The following is a 19,838-nucleotide window of genomic DNA, read 5'->3' as shown; positions in this document are numbered from 1 at the left end:
TTCTGCAAGCGAAGACCATTTTGTCGCAAGACCTGAAATAATGTTCTGAGTCTGGCTAAATGTTCTTCTTCCGTCTTTCCGGAGATCACAATATCGTCCAGATAGTTTGCTGCAGTAGGGACTGACGCACAAACAATTTGCAGATATTGGTGAAACAATGCAGGGGCGGATGCACACCCAAATGGGAGTCGTTTGAATCGATACAAACCGAGATGCGTGTTAACCACCAAAACGCGCTGGGATTCTTTGTTCACCGGTATTTGCAAGTACGCATCTGTGAGGTCCAACTTCGAAAAATATTTACCCGGGCACAGTTTGTCAAAAAGATCGTCCGGGCGGGGTAAAGTTGCAATCACTAGTTGTGGATTCACTGTTGCCTTGAAGTCCACACAAAGTCTCAATTTTCCCGAAGGTTTTTGGCAAAATTACTAAGGGTGATGCCCAGAGAGAAGCCTGCACACGTTCAATTACACCTTGTGATTCCAAATCATGTAATGTTTTTGCGACCTCATCATGCAATGCGTGAGGAACATTGTGCGCTCTGAAAAATTTCGGTTGCGCGTTTACTTTCAGTTCCAAATGTGCTTTATAGTTCTTAGCGCAACCATGGCCCGGTGCAAAAATGTCTGCAAATTCTTCACATAGACGAGAAACACTGTCTGAAGGCACAGTCTGGTTCACTGATAGGACCTGATTTACTATAGACAAGTTAAACAACTGAAATAAATCGAAACCCCACAAGTTCACTGCAGAAGAAGAACGAAGGACGTAAAATGACACAAGTTTTGTTTGTCCTTTGTATGTTGCAAGAAGGCTGCACTGTCCTAATACAGGGATGTCTTGACCTGAATAACTAGTTAACTTAACATTTGCAGCACGCAACAGAGGTGTGCCCAGCTGTTTGTACGTGTCTTGATTGATCAGTGAAACTGCAGCTCCGGTATCGAGCTGGAATGGTATCACTTTGCCGTTAATGTCCAAGTCGACAAAAAGTTTATTGTCCTGCTGATGACAAGAGCGACTGTCTCGTGCAACATGAACTGACACTGGTACATAATCACTTGCGACTTGACGGGATTTCCAGCGATGTCGACGCACACTATTTGTGGGACGAACACAGTCACTGTTAGAGAGAGTAGCACTGGGCGGAGTGGAATGAACTACATGAATTTCCACGGGCGAAGTTTCACGAGCCTGAGTATCCTTGGTTCGAATTCGGCGTGAAGCAAAGGGCCTGGAATGGTTGCGAGTGTCCGATCTGAGCTTTTTCTGGCAAACACTCTGAACATGTCCTTTTTTATTACAGAAAAAGCAAATAGCCTGGCGTGATGGGCAATTCTCACGCGAATGTCTAGTAGCACACCGCGGGCATGATTTTAGCACTGCATTTGCTTGCCTGCTCGGCACACGTGGCTGAGAGCCTGGCGGCATCGGCGTGGCCAGGCGTGAGGGCTGTTTACTGCTCCGTGCAGCTCGCCCGACGGGCTGGTTAACCTGACACACGGCTGGTGAAGTTTCAAATGATTCCTGAGCAAAGTCAAGTGTGTCCTGCCAATCCAATACGTCCATCACTTGTTGAAGGGAGGGATTAATTAGTTTCAAAATCTGTTCCCTTATACAAACATCAGGAACGTTCTGTGCAGTTGCATCACTTACCATAGTATCTGAATAAGGGAGTCCACATTGACACTCAAAAGCACAATCCCTAGTAAGGCCTTGCAAGGTTGGAACCCACTCCTGATTAGTCTGACCTGCCGTACATTTTCTACGAAAGAAGGTATACCTTTTTGCAACTACACTGACTGATTCTTTGAAATATGCATCTAATGCAGACAAAATTTCGTCGTAGGACAGAGTTGCTACGTCGCATCGGGGAAATAATTTGACTATCACACGGTACGTTTGGACGCCGACCGAAGACAACAAAAATGGCTGCCGCTCGTTACCTTGAATTCTGTAGGTGGTGAGATGGAATCCAAATTGGCGTGACCACTCCGTCCAGCTTTCCAGTGCAGCGTCAAAAGGTCGAAAAGTTGGTGTAACAGCGTGTTGTGGCTGCGTTAGCGGTGGAGCGGCGGCTGCCGCATCGTTTTGCATTGCCCGTTGACCCTGGATGAGCTGTCCAAGGGCATCCAGTAAGGCCTGCGTCTGCTGATTCTGTAAGCGATAAAATTCGGACAGTACATCTGGAGATTGTGGCGAAGTCATTACACAAGTAAATCAGGACAATAGAGAAGAAGGCGGCATTGCCTTGTCGCCAATGTTTTGGTTGACAGGAGAGCCAACACCGTGTTACTAGAAGGAGGCCGAAAGGCACGCGTTTTTCTCACACATGCTGGCTTGAGGTCTGGAACAGGACAAGGAAATTAGAATTTAGAAAAAAGGACGTAGCTGGTGGAATACTTAACTTTAATCCATTAATGGTGAACGTCGGTCTGGACGGTACAAGATTCACGATATCAACAGTAACTGATAATGGCGCCTTGCTAGGTCGTAGCAAATGGCGTAGCTGAAGGCTATGCGAAACTATTGTCTCGGCAAATGAGAGCGTATTTTGTCAGTGAACCATCGCTAGCAAAGTCGGTTGTACAACTGCGGCGAATGCTGGGAAGTCTCTCTAGACCTGCCGTGTGGCGGCGCTCGGTCTGCAAACACTGATAATGGCGACACGCGGGTCCGACGTATACTACCGGACCGCGGCCGATTTAAAGGCTACCACCTAGCAAGTGTGGTGTCTGGCGGTGACACCACAATGACATCACGCCTTGCCTCATTTAGAGTCAATTGCCACTTTTCGCACCAAACACATATCTTGTCTAAACCATTTTGCAATTTGTTTTGATCACCTGACGTCTTTACAAGATGGTATCTGCAAACGATGTAAGTGGACAGCTCAGATTGTCTCCTAAATCGTATGTATAGATCAGAAATAGCAGATGGCTGGTAACAGGCCAGATATTATTTCTGTTTTACTCGATGACTTACCATCGATTGCTGCGGACTGTTATCTTTCTGACAGAAAATCATGAATCCAATCGCACAACTGAGACGATACTCCATAGGCAAGCAATTTGAATCAAGAAATATGGAATCGATTTGACATCTCCTGTTGAAAGCACTCATTACTTCGTGAGAATAAAGAACTAGTTGTGTTCCAAAAGAACGATATTTTCTGAATCCGTGTTGGCTACTTTTCAATAAGTCGTTTAATTCGGGGTAATTCGTAATGTTCGAACACAGGACATGTTCCACAGTACTATTTCAAATCGAAGAAGAATTGCTGCAGCGATTCGTTCCAACGGTGGATCTGCACGCCATTAAGCAGGTTTCTTCGTTATCTTTTTGTTGAACGTTGTTTGTACCAGGGCGTTTTTCATCCCGTCAGGGAGAACCAGCGTCGTGATCAAGGTTCACAGACAGCAAAAAACGTGACGCGAGAAATTAGGACAGAACTCTATTACGTACTAGCTGACCCGAGAGGCGTTGCCCTGTCCAAATTCCGATAAATTGGTTTGTGATCGTTTTGAGAATTTGCGAAAAGCTATGGAAAATGTGTAAACAAAATAAAAATGAGAGGAAAACTTATTTTTGAGTGATCATTATATCTATTGTGACCATGGATATTCAACTTGAGGAGGAATACCTTGCGGTTTTTTCAAAACTGAATTTGTTTCCATCGCCGTTTGCTCCAGATCCCTACCGGTGATGCGGCCACTTCTTTATCAGACATCTACAACTCGTCTACCTGTAACCCATACGCGTCACTTAAGGATGTGCCTGTTCTCCTGCCAGCACTCCGCCTCAGCAAAGACAGTGTGCACGAAACCTCATTGGCACGATCTCTTCTGATGACAACGAAACCAACAACTCTCCAGAGCTCGATGAACGGCCAGACCGCCACGATGGACATCGAACCGAGTGTGATCCCTATCTCTGCTTTCCTTCAGACAGGCACGATGTTTGATGATGAGGGCACATTCTGACATGGAACAGCACCTTCGAAAGTAGCAGTCGCCCTGAAAATGGAAGAAGTGAAGCGGAACACCCTCCGATGACACTCCTTACTATGGCATGAATAGTGGACCAGATACCAGATAGTTATCTCCCTTTGAGCACCCTGACGACTGTGGCTGCTCCCGATGTTCCATCTGTGATCCTTACCGATAATGGCGGATCCCATGGACTGCGGTCCCCGGATCCCACTGTGGCAGTGTCACCACTCCTACCACTCCTAGCCCTCGATGAGCGCGACATTCGCCTGTCACTGGTTTTGATCTCCAGGGCTGACAATGTCAATGACAGAGCAGATTGGGATGCTGGTCCAACCATAGGGGAGTGCCCCACAGTGGGGCCCAACCCAGCTTAAGCCCAGTGATTGCAGTCAGAGTGGCTGCACCAGGTGTTGTATGTCAGCCAGATATCTCAACAGGACTCTTTGTACTAATAGGGGAGCATCATGACAATGAATCTTGCCACCATTCTGGCTCCACATAAACTGGCAGTCTTCAGAGATATCATTTACACTGCTGGTACCGACTCTGCTCTCCTCCAAGATGTGATCGTCACTGATTTCTGCACTCCCACTGGCTACACGGCCCACATCTCCCATGCCTCTGACAATGGTAGTGGATCGGCCATCCTCCTCCGCACAGGGCTTCCCACTGATGATGTAGTGTACCTGCCTAATGCTAGATGCATGGCCCTCACGCTGTTCAGCGTCTGCATCCTAAATGTATGTGCACCGTCTGGCTCCAGTCGACATCGTGAACGACACACCGTTTTTGCTGGTCGGGTAACACCGCTTTTTGAGTTTCCCTTGGATAATCTGGTCATTGGTGAGAACTTCAACTCCACACAAGGGCCTACTGATCAACTCCATGACATTCCTCGTGTGTGACCCTCTCTATCATCATCAACCGACTTCATCTTGGTATCACATGGATGAAGGTTCATGGTACCTGTGCGGGTTTCACACTATACGGTGCACTCATCCAGTCACCTTGATTGTATCTGTTTCAGATATTCCTTTACTGGTGACATTTGATACGCCAGACTTTGGCCTTTGGCTTTCTCTGACTATGAGGCCTACATCTGCGATGTCGCCCCTGCCTACCAACAGGTGTGCCACAGTCGTGGCCTCTGGAAATTAAACATTGACCTCCTCACTGCCCATAACTGATGATGGATTGTTGAGGATGCTTGGGATCTCTGTTGTCGACATCACTCCACCTACACATGTACACTATTCTGGTGGCTATCCTGTACGAAAGTAGCTCTATGCAGGTCATTGGTGGGATATGATAATGACGCCAACGCTTGGCATGTGAGCACCATAGACTTATATTACGCAGTCCCATGTGACTGCACTTTGACGGCGTTCTCTCTTCTCCATCAGGTGACAGTGCATCGTACTAAATCATGGGTCACTTCGAAAGGCAACCCAGGTGGGACTATTTAAATGATTGAGAATGTAAGCAACATTTAGTGCACTAACAACATTTACTTTCCCAAAACAGACATAAATTATGCTAAACAAGTTATTGATTGAATATCATAAATAACTAAGTGGTGCTTTAAGACTACAATGGGTGGATCCTGGGTGGGAGAGACAGTTTAACTAGGTGAACAGTGAGACAAGTACTCTGACCCTAAAAGTGTGGATAACGCAAGCTGATTTCATCTGACGCTTAGCAGACTTTGACTGATCAAATCTATTGAAGTTTCTCTACATAGGTGCAGCCGAGAGCAAGTGGCGATTGAGATCTGTACGCCCTAACAATACCGGATCGGCAGAATGTTACCCTGTTTACTTCATGCAGCGATGTAACTTGCAGCTGGCGAGATGTGTGCGGCGGAGGTGAGGCATGGAGGCGGCACCTGTGAATCGATCGCGGCCACAAAAGAAATGCAAAAATCTCACAGTCTGGCGATCAGGCAGACGGATCGCAATTTACTCTCCACCAGATCCCTGAAATCACGGTAGATTTCAGTGTGTCGTACCAAGGACCAATTCGGCTCACTTATACGACAGAGCGCACAAGGATACCAAACGTCAAGACTGGTAAACGAGCCGGCCGGGTTGGCTGAGCGGCTCTAGGCGCTACAGTCTGGAGCCGCGCGACCGCTACGGTCGCAGGTTCGAATCCTGCCTCGGGCATGGATGTGTGTGATGTCCTTAGGTTAGTTAGGTTTAAGTAGCTCTAAGTCCTAGGTAACTGATGACCTTAGAAGTTAAGTCCCATAGTGCTCAGAGCCATTTGAACCATTTTTGGTAAACGAAAAACGAGTAGTTCGAGACGTTTGAAGTCACACTATCGGTACAGCAAGAACTTCACCACAGGCTCCCCAGTCTAAACTACCCGAAAGTGAAGTCAATCTCAGAACAGGTCCCAAGTACCAACCACCCATGCCAGAGCTTCTACCAGAAGTGCTTCCCAGACCAAAGTCCTGCACCCGAGAGCTTCGCACCTCTCCAGAAAAAAATTTCGTTTTCCCGCAAAATGCACGAACTACACCGCCTTCACACCGGCTTGAGCCAATCACAGAGCTCTAATGTCGCTAAATCTCCCCTCCCACATGACATCACAAACTCATGTCGAACCAGGGCAAGAATTAAGAAACCTGGGTTTCTGAAAAAAAAACGCCAATTACTAGCTTTTTAAGTTTTCGCAGTGGAGGAAGGGATGATTTTTTTCCAAAATCGTGTCTCTTCCCATGGCAATAAGTAAAGAGATACAATCTCAAAGGTCTTTATCTAAATCGCCTGTGCCTTGGAGCTTGTTAGTCCAAGCTATGAATTGTTATAAAGATTTTATCTCTAAACGTTTCTCAGACGCCAGATTTTTCTTATACAACCACGGTGGCAAGGGAAGTGGTTCGCTGGCCTATTTGCACTATTGTCGAACACGAAAACTTGTGAATTTTTATTACACATGGCTCCGCACACAGTTCCCCATTTATGAATTCACTGTGTAGATGCATTCCTTTAGGCCATCGCCCCAGCCCAGTCTTCTGCTGGCGCCATGCAGGTAGTGCGGCATTGTTCTGTTGGAGTCCTGTCTGGATGAGGGACTGCCCTGTCTGCCCTAAACAGCTGTGGGCCTGTCCAGCAAGATTTACTAAGGGATGGGCTCGCCATCAATTGCTTTCAACTCCCACATGCCATTTCTATGAGCTAAGAATCATAAAAATGCCTTATGCTTTTAGCGCCCTACCAGGCTCCATCACTGTAAACACCGTGCCAGAGGACATGGTTCAAGAATTTTAGGCTGACGTGACCACAGATGTAGTCCTAGGCACTATCAAAGTGGAAGCCACCAATTAATGCACTGGACCCATGGCCTCCTCCTCAGATTTTACAAGTGTTTCAGTTACCTGTTGGTACCTACTTGGACATCCATCTGTCGTGAACTGATGTCCCCAACAACAGCAATCTCAGCTACCTTCCTTGATGGGGTCATTTTCCCAGTCCCTTAACTGTATAGGCAATCATAGATATGTAATCGCTGGCCCATGACTCTACTCAACAGCGACATGAAAATTTTCACTTCCAGAATGGCCTTTTCACTCTGCAACGGAGTGTGCGCCCCGTCGTGCTTGGGTAGCTCAGTTGGTAGAGCACTTGCCCGCGAAAGGAAAAGGTCCCGAGTTGGAGTTTCGGTCTGGCTCACAGTTTTAATCCGCCACGAACTTTCAAATTTTCACTTTTTTGTTGGCATCATGACTGAAGAAGGCAGCGTGATATGTCAAATCCTTTGATCAGACTCCCCTGTGTGGTGACAACAATATTCATATTGCACTTTGCTGTTACAGGGATATGATCGCACTTGCCAGGTCACGATATCTGCCTGGCGCATTGGCATCACTTGACTTCAGTCAGGAATTCGACTGTGTCGATCACTCCTTTATGAAGATGGTCCTACAGCAAAAGGGTTTTCTGTCTTAGATAGTAACAGTGGTAATGCCCCTCTTGAGGGGCGCGGCTTCAAGAATACTCTATAACGGATGCTTCACTCCACCTCTAGCAGTCGAGTGCTCCATCTAATAGGGCTGCCTGCTTTCCACAATAGTGCATGTTTTAGTGTTATAACCCCTACTCCAGGGGCTTCACCAACGTCTGGTGGACCTATCATTGCATGGACACCACTTCTGTTGTACAGTCTATGCTGACAATCTCGTCCTCTACCTATGCACTAAAAATTATGTGCGTGCTGCTCTGACATGGTTGGTGACATATGGTACAGCATTGGGCAGTTCTCTTAACTTTTGCAAATCGCAGGTTCTGCCAACCACAGTCCGCTGTTTAGGCATTGAATATAGGAATGATCTTTATTGTTTGGCGGCAACAAAGAGCAGATGTCTCCTCTAAACGATCAGGGCTAACCTCATTGATCACCAGCTTAGATCCCTCAGCATGGCACAGCGTGCATGATATGTGAATGTCTACCACACCTCTCGCATCCCTCATGTGGCGCAAGTGTTCCTTGTCTCGATTACCTCGCCTGTCATGTGTTAATGGCAGGATCCTTTGTCTGTACAGGAATGTTATTAAAAGTTCTATGTGCCTCCCTTGCCCTCCCACGGGAGTGTAGTGGGGTTGGCTTATTCCACATGCCACACAGAGATACAGCACTTTTTGTTAGCTCCCAACTGAAAGGCAGGTGCTATTACCCAATGACCCTCGCCAGACTACTTTTACATGAATATGCACCAGTCTCCACGTCAACCCTAATCATATTATCCGACATTCTAGCCCCCTTCTATCACTTTGAGTATTTATTTCTGGAATTAAGTTATATCCTCCACTCCATCCAACTTCCACAAATACTCTGGACAAACTGTACACGACGCATTTCAAATGTGTCGGCCTTCCATTCCCATTGAACACATGTTTCCCGAGGCCATAGGGAAAGTGGTGCATGCAGACTTCCTAGACATCATTGTACGGTCCACCTGTTATATCACTGTCAATGGCACACGGGTCAACCAGTTTCGTTTGCACCACATCTGCCTCGCTGACACACCCTTATCTGTTTACTGTGATATGGATGACACAGACGCCCGCCAGTACTCATGTGGTCCATCGTCTCATCGTTAGAGGCTCACGCCGCATATCGTGATTTTTCTTATCCGACAGACACATTGGTTTCCAGACGCTTTTATTCCCGGATGTGATTCATTACCCCACAACGAAAGCTAATGCTGTGAATACATGTGGCCATAGGATCTGCTACCTTTTTGGCCCCAACGAGAAATCAAAACTGGGATACTGGACATACCTTAATGAGCGACACTGTGCATTTGTTTGAAACCCTGATACAACCCTTTCTTTTCAAATGTCTATGGAGCATATTTTATGAACCGCTTTCCAGCTAGAACGTCCAAGCCATTAGATGCTAATATTTATTTCGGAGACATGATGCTCTGAATGAACAACAAACGGAATGTCCATAAAAATTTCAAGAAAATGTTCCAGCATCTAAAGGTATGAGCGACTCCCGGAATTCTGGTACTTAAAGAAAGCCACTGCATAAGCCTTTCACTTTCATCAATCCCCTGTGTGTTCTCTTCCTCCACTTTCTTCCTTTCCTACCCACTTTTAGCCCTTTAGTAACAGATTAGTTGTTTCGGTATAGGCATGGATAAACGCCAGGACCTGAAAAGCTGCAGTTCTTTTTTTTTTATTAGGCCACAAGTGGCGGTGGCAAGTAGGGGTAAGTTTGTTGTAATCCTGATGGTGGAAAAAAATTTTACTGCCGTTATTTGGCCGGCAACGCGAGAAGAGTTGGTGGCGTGAAGTTCCTGATAACCAGACTCTGTATCAATGGCATGGTTTAAATACCAAACGTCTCCGCAGTGTCTCGTGAAGTGAGAGGATGTGATGTTGTTGAGGGTTATCTGACCGTAGATTGGGGGCGTTAAGCTTGGCGGCCGTCTTGGTGCTATTCGGGAGGACTTTGCTATGTGCCAGCAGCAGGTTTCACCCTCTCCCTTCTCTCATCATTGTCATCATCATCACCATCATCGTCATCCAACGCAAACATAAAACTTCACTACACACATAGACACATACAAAATACGTGCCTGCAGTATTACAAATATTTAATGGTACTTGTAAATATATAAAGAAAAAATTACTTGTCAAACGACATTTGCGTAATAGTGAAATAAATTGAAATTGGAAAAAATATTACAACATTTGTTGGACAGATCACGAAACAATACAAATGTTAAAACGAATGTAGTATTATTTGATTTTAGTTGCAATGCGCTTTGCCAGATTTTACTCCAGATCTTTCAGATTTGCTTTTCAGTTAAAAACATGCAACTGAGTTATCTCCATTCCGGGAACATAAAAGAAAAAAAATCAACAAAACAGTCGTTCCTGTAATTAGCTGTGATGGAGAGTACGCACAAAAATTATAATTTTTGCAGTTTGCCCGAATTTTCCGACTTTCCATTGTAAATGTCCAGAACTTTTTTTCCCTGAAAACTTTTCCAGGACCATAACAAACAAAACAAAATATCCATCGTTCAAATCGTGATTCATGGTCCTGAGTTTATATAAAAATCCCACAGAAAAGAAATAAGCACTTTCAGGTTTTCCGAAATTTTTCAATTTGCTGGGCAGCTTGCCAACTTTTGTTTCCCTGGTTTGGTTGGTTTATGGGAGTTGAAGGGACCAGACTACAAAGGCCATCGGTCCCTATTGTTTCCCTAAAAACCATATTCGGACTATTACGAACACCTTTTTCAAATTAGCTGAATCGGTTCATCCGCTTTCAGTTGATGTGCTTACCCACAAATAGTATTTATTTTTTTATCGCAACACCAAAAAATGAGTTGTGTGACATAAACGAAAGGTGGCATGCGTATTTCTACATAGATGATGTCTATTCAGATGTCGTGCCAGTCGCATAAGACTGGCGCTGGTAGCATTACTATGAGGAATGAGGGTCAGGTTTGCTTTAACTACTATCTGTAACGGTCGTGAGCGTTAGTTACCATTTGAGACTGGACGTGGAGAGTCGATGTTACTCAAGAATGCCTTAAGGCGACAAAGACGCCATTAGCAACACCTCACTGAATTTGGACGAGGCCGTGTAATAGGAGTACGAGGAAATGAATGTTCCTAATGCGATATTGCAGAATGACTTGGCAGGAATGTAGCCACTGTACATGATTGCTGGCAGCGGTGATCAGGAGAATGTACGGTCGCTAGAAGACTGGCCTCCGTACGTTCACCTGGTACTGCCGAGAGAGAAGACAATCATGTTCGGCGTATGGCTCTGCTGCATCGTACTGCGTCTGCAGCAGCAATCTGAGCATCTGTTCGCACCACAGTGACACAACGAACTGTTACAAGTAGGTTACTTCAAGGAGAGCTCTGAGCCAGACGCCCTATAGCGTTCATTCCACTCATCCCAAACCACCACCATTTGTTACTCCAGTGATGTCAAGCGAGATCTCATTGGAGGACAGGATGGATGTTTGTTGTGTTTTCTGATGAAAGCTGGTTCTGCCTCAGTGCCCATGATGGCCATGTGTTGAGGACCTACACCCGACCTGTCTGGGTGCTAGACACACTGCACATACACCAGGAGCTATGGTCTGGGGCGCGATTTTGTATGACAGCACGAACGCTCCCATGGTTATCCCATACAAACTGACTGAAAATTTATACGTGAATCTGCTGATTTGATATATTGTGCTTCCATTCATGAACAGCATCCCAGCAGGTGGTTTCCAACAGGATAACCCTCACCTATGAGGGGCATTTGAAAAGTCGGCGCAAAGATAAAAACTACTTTCTTGTTTGGGGTAAAAAATTTTATTTTTCGACATAGTCTCCTTTTAGACTTATACACTTCGTCCAACGCTGTTCTAATTTGTTGATCCCTTCCGAGTAATAGGAATTGTCCAAGTGTGCAAAGTAGCTATTAGTAGCTGAAATCACTTCCTCATTTGAATAAAATCTTTGTCCCATCAGCCATTTCTTCAAATTGGGGGACAAACAGTAGTCCGAGGGAGCCGAGTCTGGAGAATACGGGGAATGTGAAACGAGTTGGAATCCTATTTCCATTAATTTTGCGACCACATCTGCTGAGGTGTGTGCTGGTGCATTGTCGTGACGGAAAAGGACTTTTTTGCGGTCCAGTCGCCGGCGTTTTTCTTGCAGCTCGGTTTTCAGACGGTCCAATAACGATAAATAACATGCACCTGTAATAGTTTTCCCCTTTTGCAGATAGTCGATGAGGATTATCCCTTGAGAATCCCAAAAGACAGTCGCCATGACCTTTCCGCCCGAAGGAATGGTCTTCGCCTTTTTGGTGCAGATTCTCCCTTGGTAACCCATTGTTTAGATTGTTGTTCGGTCCCAGGAGTATAATAATGTATCCATGTTTCATCCACAGTGACGAAACGATGCTTAAAGTCCTGCGGATTCTTCCTGAACAGCTGCAAACCATCCTTGCAACACTTCTCACGATTCCGCTTTTGGTTAAGCGTGAGAAATCGCGGAACTCGTCTTGCGGATATATTTCTCATGTCCAAATGTTTATGCAAAATATTATTTACCCATTCATTCGAGATGCCCACAGCACTAGCAATCTCACGCACCTTAACTCTTCTGTCATCCATCACCTGATCCGGGTTTTATCAATGATTTCTGAAGTCGTAACTTCCACATGGCGACCAGAACGTTCAGCATCACTTGTGTCCATATGGCCACTCCGAAAATTTTGAAACCACTTGTAAACTGTTCTAATCGAAGGTGCAGAGTCACCGTAATGTTTATCAAGCTTCTCTTTAGTCTCCTGAGGCGTTTTGCCTTTCAAAAAGTAATGTTTAATGACCACACGAAATTCTTTTTCGTCCATTTTTTGACGATCACTCGACTTGCTTGATTCGCACGAATGCCAAACACAAAGAAATAGACCAATATGGCTGAAACTTGGTGTGCGTTCTTTTCAAAGATGCTACTACCTAAACATGACCTCGATACGCGCCGGTGGTGCCATTTCTCGGACTTCGCACGGACTTTTCATACGCCCCTCGTACACATCGCCGTTTCAACCCAACATGCTCTACAGAGTGCTAACATGTTTCCTTGTCCTGCTCGATCATCATATCTGTCTCCAATCGACCACGTACTGGACATCATCCGACGCCAACTACAGAGTCACCCACAAACAGCATTAACCGTCCCTGTACTGGTGGACCAAGTGCGACAGGCATGAAACTCCATCCCACAAACTGACATCCGGCATGAACGTTTGCATGCCTCATTCATCACTCTTGCGGTTACACAAGTTGTTAATGTTCCAGCATTTCACGTTTGCAGTAGCTTATCTCGCGCTTCATTATCCTGTGTTCTTGCAGTGTTAATCGCTTAAATACACTACTGCCCATGCAGCTTCAACACAATACCACATTTCATCAAGAGTAGTGGCTGGCGTATTGTGACGAGCCAGTTGCTCGGCCACCATTGACCTGACGTTTTCAATTGGTGAGAGATCTGGAGAGTTGTGCTGGCCAGGGCAGCAGTCGAACATTTTCTGTATCCAGAAAGGCCCGTATAGGATCTACAACATGCGGTCGTGCATTATCCAACTGAAATGTAGGGTTTCGCAGGGATCGAATGAAGGGTAGCCCTCTCAGGGGACACCGCCTTATAGTAGGCACCTTCAGTGCCGGGCGGGAGGGTTTGCGTGCTTCGGTGAAGTCGAGAGCTATGCCGGCGGTAGCATAGCTACTGGCAGGGTCTCCCAAGCTGGACTGGTCCCGACAGAGGAGCCAGACAAAGTGTGTCCCACAACATAGGGCAGGGGGGGCTCTAGAGGCGTAGTGAAGCCAGCTTCCCTAGAGGAGTAAACCTCATACAAATCCTGGTCCTCCAGTTTGGGGGTTGGGCATGGGGCTAATAACCCCATACTGTAAAAAAAAAGAATATTACGGAAATTCAACAGAAGCCTCGGAAACTGGATGGAAAGCATGTATCACGACCCCGGCAAAGGAAACGGATAAAGGATCTAACAGTAGCATCATGGAATGTGAGGACAATGCTTCAGCCTGGAAAGATGAAAGAAATAGCTAATGAAATTTTAAAATTCAAATATGATATTGTAGGGCTACAGGAAATAAGATGGCAGGGGAATGGGCAGATAGATAAACCTGAGTACTCGTTGGTATATAGTGGACCAGAAGAAAGAACAGGCCAACTTGGAACAGGGTTTATAATAACTAGGGAAGTTAGGAAAAGCCTTCTAGAATTTGAACCCATAAATGAAAGGATGTGCAGACTCAGACTAAAAGGTAAATTTAGGAATATATCAATAGTTAATGCACATGCACCAACAGAGGAAAAAGAGGATATAATTAAAGAACATTTCTACGAAGACTTGGAAAAAGTATACGGTGCAGTACCTAAATATGACCTGATGCTAGTAATAGGAGATTTTAATGCAAAAATAGGGAGGAATGAACATCTGTATGGAGTTCCTGGAAAATATTCACTACATGAAGAAAACAATGAGAATGGAGACTTATTATGCCAATTCGCAGCAAGGAATAATATGATTATTAAAAGTACCTGCTTTCCACATAAAAGGATCCATCTGGGAACTTGGAAGTCTGCAGCCAATGGAGTAGTCAATCAGATTGATCATATTTTAGTGATTGCACGCCACTCCACGTCAGTTACGGATGTACGGAGCTGCAGAGGACCAAACTGTGATTCAGACCACTTTCTGATAAAATCAGTCTTGAGAGAGAAACTGTCACTAACAAATGGCAACAGAATGGGAAAGATGATGAAATGGAATACAGACAAACTGAACATCCCCGATGAAGTAAAAAAATACCAAGCAACACTAAGCAGAAAGTTGAGCAATGAAGAGACCACAGAAGGAGTAGATGGAAGGTGGAACAGGTTTGAAAAAGCCATTAAGGATGCTGCAGAGGAAATAATAGGCATAAGAAGGAACAGAAGAACCCAGGAGTGGTTTGATGAAGATTGCAGGTCAGCAATAGAGGAAAAGAACAGGGCAAGAACAAAATGCTACAGAGAGAAACCAGAAATAATGTGGAACAATATAGAGAATTAAGGAGAAGAGCTAACAGACTGTGCAAGAGAAAGAAAAGAGAGTGGAATAAGAAGAAATTTCAAGAACTAGAAGAACTAAAGGAACAGAGTGAAATAAGAAAGTTCTATCATGCCATAGGCAAAATGAAGAATAGATTCCAACCAAAAACAATGGCCTGTTCCAGTAAAGATGGGAAAATGATAAGGGAGGAAGAACAGATAGTGGGAAGATGGGCAGAATATTTCAAAGATACACTAAGCACCAGCCTAGAAGATGAAGAGACAGCTGCACAGGAGGGAAGAGTGGAGCTGGAAGTAGACAATGAAACCAATGAGGCAAGAAAACCAACACTACAAGAGGTCTCCCAGGCTGTGCACAAGTCAAAAAACAATCGAGCTCCTGGGGAAGACAGCATAATTGCTGAATTAATAAAAACTGGTGGTGAGGCTGTAATAAAGGAACTGCACACATTAATATCAGATATATGGGAAACAGAAACTATGCCAGATAATTGGAAAATTGGAATAATAGTCCCCATTTATAAGAAAGGGGACAGAACAGCATGTGAAAACTATAGAGGTGTAACACTCCTAAGTACAGCTTATAAGATCTTCACAAGTATATTAAACGAAAGGATACGGAAGTGTGCATAAGGCATACTAGGGGAATATCAGTGTGGCTTTCGACCGGGCAGAGGAACAACTGATCAAATATTTGTGATAAGGCAAATGATGGAAAAGTTCTATGAATATGATATAGATCTGCATTTCTTATTCATCGATTTCAAACAAGCCTTTGACAGCATAATTCGGCAAGAACTATACAGAGTACTGAAAGAAGTTGGTATATGTTCTGGTATGATTTTTTTAGTAATTTCATTGAAAGCTTTGTTGCTTTGGTAAAAATAAAATTGGTTCTTTTTGTCGTGACAGAATAAATTACTATTAATCACACCAGATTTGTCGGAGAACAGCAGCAACATGTGTAATTGATCCAGCTTTAAGAAATCCTATTACCTTTTAGCAGAAAATTCGTGCGGTACTCTCCGACGTTAGAAAAGTCGTGGTGTTCCGTTCGGAGCAGGAGGCAGCTGTCTTTTCTCATTCGCGATATCGAAAATTACTAAAAAATGAACAGAAATTTTTTTTTTTTTTTTTTAGGAGGAAGATCGCGCGGAGAAAACAGACAGAAGTTACATGAAAGAAACCTAAGGGACCAACTAATTGGATTTGTACGAACATATAAACGGAACTGAAAGAACTTGGAATAAATACTATAACGATGTCGTCACGACAGCCTCCTGTTCCGACAGAACACACGCTGGATCATAAGCTGCATAAATCTTTTAAACAGGAAAGATTATCACAAGTATAATTAATGAAAATAAGGTTGAGAGATTTTCTTTGAAATTAAATAAACTTCAAGGCTTCAAGTATTATAATATGAAACGGAAACTTACATTAACATGGCCACCCATTGTGGCGGTGGAGCGAATTTTTCACCATATACATTCTCGCTTGTTTGTGGCTACATATATTTTTAATCACTTAAACTCTTAACTTTACAATAAAATGATTATATCAGTATGGAGCACAATACTTTTGCATCCGACTCGCAACACATTCACAGAAGAGCTAGACAGCGACGCGGCTCCCTGCAGAAGTAAAAACTGGCAATTGTTATTTTGAAACATAGGTGCATCGGTTTTTTTTTACTGATCGATAGCAGCGTATAACAGTTTATAGCTATCGTGATATTCTGCGCTTTTCAGGAGCGCGGCAAAGATATCTGGTTACAACATTCATTGGTATATGTTAGAAGTTCGCGCATACTGACGCGAATACAGAAAAAAAACTTTTACATATTAAAAATCGCAGTGATAAAGGCTGTAATGTCGCAATGTGCTAAATTAATAAGACTAATCAGAATGACAATGACAGAGACAAGAGCAAAAGTAAAGGTCCTTAGCAGAACAAGTGAGAGCTTTGACTTTAATAAAGGTGTGAAGCAAGGGGATAGCCTCTCCACTGTCCTATTCAACATTGCCCTGCATAGTGCAGTAAATAAAATCAACAAAAGAGGCACCATATTTATGAAAACTAGCCAGATATGTGCATACGCTGATGACATTGCTATAGTAGGAAGAAATACCAATACACTCCTAGAAACATACCGGGCAATGGAAACAGAAGCCTTAAAAATTGGCCTCATAGTAAATGTAAACAAAACAAAATATATGGTAATGTCACAATCTGAGGCCAGAAGAACCCCTAAAAACCTAAACATCAATGGGAAATGCTTCAATGGAGTGTCCTCTTTTAACTATTTGGGAGCCCTAATAACAAATGATAACAGTATTGGAAAGGCTATAAGGGAAAGAATACAAGCAGGAAACAGAGCTTACTTTGCAAATATGCAGCTTTTCAAAAGTAGCCTTGTTACAAGAAAAACTAAATTGCTAATATATAATTCCCTAGTCCGCCCAGTTATCACATACGGCTCAGAGGTATGGACATTGACAGAACACGATAAAAATGCTCTAAGAAGCGTTGAGCGGAAAATACTACGCAAAATCTATGGGCCAATAAGGGAGGAAGAAGGCTGGAGAATACGCTACAATGCTGAATTACAGGAGTTAATACAAGGCAGGGACATAGTAAAATTTGTTAAATCACAGCGAATACGATGGCTAGGACACTTGGAGAGAATGGCAGAGGATAGAATGCCAAAGAAAATGATGAAAGGTATGATCCATTCAGTTAGGCGAAAAGGGAGACCTGGAAGAAGATGGATCGATGAGGTAATAATGGATATCAGCAATATGGGAGTCCGGGGGTGGAAAAGAGCAGCAAATAACCGAGAAGTGTGGAGGAAGATTGTTGAAGAAGCCAAGGCTCACCAAGGGCTGTAGAGCTACTGAAGAAGAAGAAGAAGAAGAAGAATGAAGGGTAGAGTCACGGGTCGTAACACATCTGAGATGTAACGTCCACTGTTCAAAGTACCGTCAATGCGAACAAGAGATGACCGAGACGTGTAACCAATGGCACCCCATACCATCACGCTGGGTGATACGCCAGTATGGAGATGACGAATACACGCTTCCAATGTGCGTTCACCACGATGTCGCCAAACACGGATGTGACCATCATGATGCTGTAAACAGAACCTAGATTCATCCGAAAAAATGACGTTTTGCCATTCGAGCACCCAGGTTCGTCGTTGAGTACACCATCGGAGGCACTCCTGTCTGTGCTGCAGCGTCAAGGGTAACCACAGCCACTGTCTCCGAGCTGATAGTCCATGCTGTTACAAACGTCGTCGAACTGTTCGTGCAGATGATTGTTGTCTTGCAAACGTCCCCATGTGTTGACTAAGGGATCGAGACGTGGCTGCACGATCCGTCACAGCCATGCGGATAAGATGCCTGTCATCTCGACTGCTAGTGATACGAGGGCGTTGGGATCCAGCACGGCGTTCCGTATTACCCTCCTGAAGCTACCGATTCCATATTCTGCTGACAGTCATTGCATCTCGACCAACGCGAGCAGCAATGTTGCGATACGATAAACCGCAATCGCGATAGGCTACAATCCGACCTTTATCAAAGTCGGAAACGTGATGGTAGGCATTTCTCGTCCACACACGAGGCATCACAACAACGTTTCACCAGGAAACGCCGGTCAACTGCTGTTTGTATATGAGAAATCGGTTGGAAACTTTCCTCGTGTCAGCACGTTGTAGGTGTCGCCATCGGCGCCAACCTTGTGTTAATGCTCTGAGAGGAATGGTTGCCAAAATTTCATTACTCTACATTAATAATTTTTTAGTGTTGCGATTTTTTATCCGTCGGTGTACTTTCGGACTAGCGTACATATTTCGAAACAAAACGAAGCAGCGAAGTGCAATGTCCTGGTACGTGCCGCAGGTGCCGATGGTGCATGCTGGAGGCGGTGGAGGCGGAGGGGGCGGTGAGCTGTCAGACGAGGCGGAGCGCGAGATGGGCGACCGCGTGGGGGCCGGCGTGCTGGACACGGCACGCGCCAGGGTGCTCACGGGGCAGGACGCCGCCCTGGAGACGCGCCGCGTGCTCGAGGAGAACCAGAGGCTGCAGCAGCAGCCGCCGCCCGAGGAGGAGTCCGCCACCGCCGCCGCCGACTAGCGTCAGGCGCTGCACAGCGAGTACTGTCCCTCACTCACAGCGAAACCAAACTCACTTGCCGAGAGTGCATTATCTGGACACTCTGCGCAAGTACGCAATTTACCTACCTTCTGGATCCGTAGTAATCAAGTATTGGCAGTACATGATTTGTAATACCTTTTATTTTTTTCATGCGTTTGTACCTGCCATTTCCGATTGTATTAGTTCTTTCTGGTGATGAAAATACATACATAAGTTGTGATAACCTATTTTTTCTGTGTTTGGATTTGACATCTCTATTTGGCGCAATTAGTAACAAGTGTCTCACTCGACATCAGTTTCAACTTAATCCATCGGTAAGCAATTACATGGCCAGAAACATTAATGTGACCACCGCCTATGTACAACGTCAACGTGCAATAACCACTCACAGACGACAGGTTGCAGCACTACCAATGGAGGGTACGTAAAGGGTGTTCTGGGGACGTGCAAAACAGTGCAGTCGTTATCATAAATCGGAAACGGAGCGATTTATCTGACGTCCAGAAGGGTATGATCATTGGCTTTTGGGGTGAAGGATGGAAGTATTTCCGAAAAGTTTAAGTTTGTAAACAGTT

The 19,838-nt window shown here is 44.7% G+C and overlaps 1 protein-coding gene across 1 annotated transcript in view; it reads left to right on the top strand.

The window, feature by feature from the left end:
* The window catches only part of LOC124623033 (A disintegrin and metalloproteinase with thrombospondin motifs 7-like), a 449,137-nt gene extending 429,895 nt beyond the window's left edge, over window positions 1–19,242 (top strand). The window contains exon 19 of the mRNA XM_047148825.1: window positions 19,009–19,242. Within this exon, the coding sequence (XP_047004781.1) occupies window positions 19,009–19,242 (234 nt within the window). The remainder of the gene's footprint in view (window positions 1–19,008) is intronic.
* The last annotated feature ends 596 nt before the right edge of the window (window positions 19,243–19,838 follow it).

Source organism: Schistocerca americana, chromosome 7, assembly GCF_021461395.2.
Source record: "Schistocerca americana isolate TAMUIC-IGC-003095 chromosome 7, iqSchAmer2.1, whole genome shotgun sequence".
Taxonomy (NCBI): Eukaryota; Metazoa; Arthropoda; class Insecta; order Orthoptera; family Acrididae; genus Schistocerca; species Schistocerca americana.
Note: the sequence above shows the minus strand (reverse complement) of the source record. Positions and strands in the feature narration are given on the sequence as shown.